Source organism: Lethenteron reissneri, chromosome 68 (genome assembly GCF_015708825.2).
Source record: "Lethenteron reissneri isolate LAM-NWPU_2019-01 chromosome 68, ASM1570882v1, whole genome shotgun sequence".
NCBI lineage: Eukaryota > Metazoa > Chordata > Hyperoartia > Petromyzontiformes > Petromyzontidae > Lethenteron > Lethenteron reissneri.
The window spans coordinates 4,147,067-4,149,569 of record NC_083846.1 but is presented as its reverse complement, the minus strand read 5'-3'; the positions used below and the strand labels follow the sequence as shown (position 1 = coordinate 4,149,569).

At 49.5% G+C, this 2,503-nt stretch overlaps 1 protein-coding gene across 1 annotated transcript; it reads left to right on the top strand.

The window, feature by feature from the left end:
- Window positions 1–1,231: 1,231 nt before the first annotated feature.
- On the top strand, window positions 1,232–1,741 carry LOC133360312 (antifreeze protein Maxi-like; the record flags this gene model as incomplete). Its single annotated transcript, XM_061578958.1, has 1 exon — window positions 1,232–1,741. A coding segment is annotated over one exon (510 nt), but the record flags the coding sequence as incomplete, so codon positions are not given.
- Between the last annotated feature and the right edge of the window lie 762 nt (window positions 1,742–2,503).

Genomic DNA, 2,503 nt, shown 5'->3' with positions numbered 1-2,503 from the left:
ACACACAACTGCACCTGTACACACAACTACACCTGTACACACAACTGCACGTGTACACACAACTACACCTGTACACACAACTGCACCTGTACACACAACTACACCTGTACACACAACTGCACGTGTACACACAACTGCACGTGTACACACAACTACACCTGTACACACAACTGCACCTGTACACACAACTGCACCTGTACACACAACTACACCTGTACACACAACTGCACCTGTACACACAACTACACGTACAGTCGTACTGCAATGAGATGCTTTACGATCTAACGCACGTACGATTAACTTCTTTCGCACCGTACGTAGCCAACCGTGGCTACAAGCGACAGACGCACAAGCTACAAGCACACGCACACAAAATCCGATCTAAACAAATGCGTTCTGTCAATGTAGATGACGATGATGATGATGATTAAATTTCGATTTAAAGCTTTCGTGACTGCAGGAATTCATCTTCTTGGTTCTTTCGGTAAAGTCACGAAGAAGGGAAATAATAAAATAATTATTATGTTTTATTTTTATTATTTTATTACTTCCCTTCTACGTGACTTTACCGAAAGAACCAAGAAGATGATGATGATGATGATTATTTAAAAGTGCAGCACAACTGCCCAGCGGCTTCCTAATATCGGAACGGGAGAGAGCGTTCCAGACGGCCACGGAATCAGCAGCAGCAGCAGCATCAGCAGCAGCAGCAGTAGCATCAGCAGCAGCAGAAGAAGCAGCAGCATCAGCAGCAGCAGCAGCATCAGCATCAGCAGCATCAGCAGCAGCATCAGCGCTACGCGGCGAGGCGGTGACCACCACAAAGCCGCTCGCTGCTGCTTCTGCTGCTGCTGCTGCTTCTGCTGCTGCTGCTGCTTCTGCTGCTGCTGCTGCTGATGCTGCTGCTGCTGCTTCTGCTGCTGCTGCTTCTGCTGCTGCTGCTTCTGCTGCTGCTGCTGCTTCTGCTGCTTCTGCTGATGCTGCTGCTGCTGCTTCTGCTGCTTCTGCTGCTTCTGCTGCTGCTGCTTCTGCTGCTGCTGCTGCTTCTGCTGCTGCTGCTGCTTCTGCTGCTGCTGCTTCTGCTGCTTCTGCTGATGCTGCTGCTGCTTCTGCTGCTTCTGCTGCTTCTGCTGCTGCTGCTTCTGCTGCTTCTGCTGCTGCTTCTGCTGCTTCTGCTGCTTCTGCTGCTGCTGCTTCTGCTGCTGCTTCTGCTGTTTCTGCTTCTTCTGCTGCTTCTGCTGCTGCTTCTGCTACTTCTGCTGCTGCTGCTGCTGCTGTTGCTGCTGCTGATGCTTCTTCTTCTGCTGCTGCTGCTGCTGTAGCTGCTGCTGCTGCTGCTGCTTCTGCTGCTGCTTCTGCTGCTGCTTCTGCTGCTTCTGCTTCTTCTGCTGCTTCTGCTGCTGCTTCTGCTGCTTCTGCTGCTGCTGTTGCTGCTGCTGCTGCTTCTGCTGCTGCTGCTCCTTCTGCTGCTGCTTCTGCTGCTTCTGCTTCTTCTGCTGCTTCTGCTGCTGCTTCTGCTGCTGCTGCTTCTGCTGCTGCTGCTGCTTCTGCTGCTTCTGCTGCTGCTTCTGCTGCTGCTGCTTCTGCTTCTGCTGCTGCTGCTTCTGCTGCTGCTGCTGCTGTTGCTGCTGCTGCTGCTGTTGCTGCTGCTGCTGCTTCTGCTGCTTCTGCTGCTGCTGCTTCTGCTGCTGCTGCTGCTTCTGCTGCTGCTGCTTCTGCTGCTGCGAAGGTGACGGTCTAAAGTGTCGCGTGATGATGGTTTATCGTCCTTGGCGAGAAAATGCTGGTGGTGATGATGGGTCCGGCGGTCGAGGCTAACCGCGGGGTGGAAGCTAAAGGCGTCATTGGGAGCCGGAACCAGAGTCGCAGAATGTTTGTCAATGCCGGAGGAAATCCGATGAGGTTTCAAGCTCTTTTTCACAAATGTCCAGCAGGAAAACCAGAATCAGAATATATTTTCTTGGTTCTTTCGGTAAAGTCACGTAGAAGGGAAATAATAAAAAAAAACATAATAAAATAATTCTCACGACGTTTCGGCCACAACGCAAGCAGCCGTTCTCGGGTGAAGAACAAGTCTGTCGGAAAGACAGCGTCTGAATCGAATCAGAATATATGTATCTGTACTGGGGGAAATCCGATTAGCTTTCAAGCTTTTTTCACAGATGTCCAACAGGGAAACCAGAATCAGAATATATGTATTTGTACTGCAGAAAATCCGATAAGCCTCGATTTAAAGCTTTCGTGACTGCAGGGATTCATCTTCTTGGTTCTTTCGGTAAAGTCCCGTAGAAGGGAAGTAATACAATCATAAAAATAAAACATAATAAAATAATTCTCACCATTATTATGTTTTATTTTTATAATTGTATTACTTCCCTTCTACGTGACTTTACCGAAAGAACCAAGAAGATGAATCCGATAAGCCATCAAGCTCTTTTTCTGGCACAGATGTCCAGCAGCCACACGCCACCAACCAGAGATGTAGGGTCCCTGAAGACGGCTG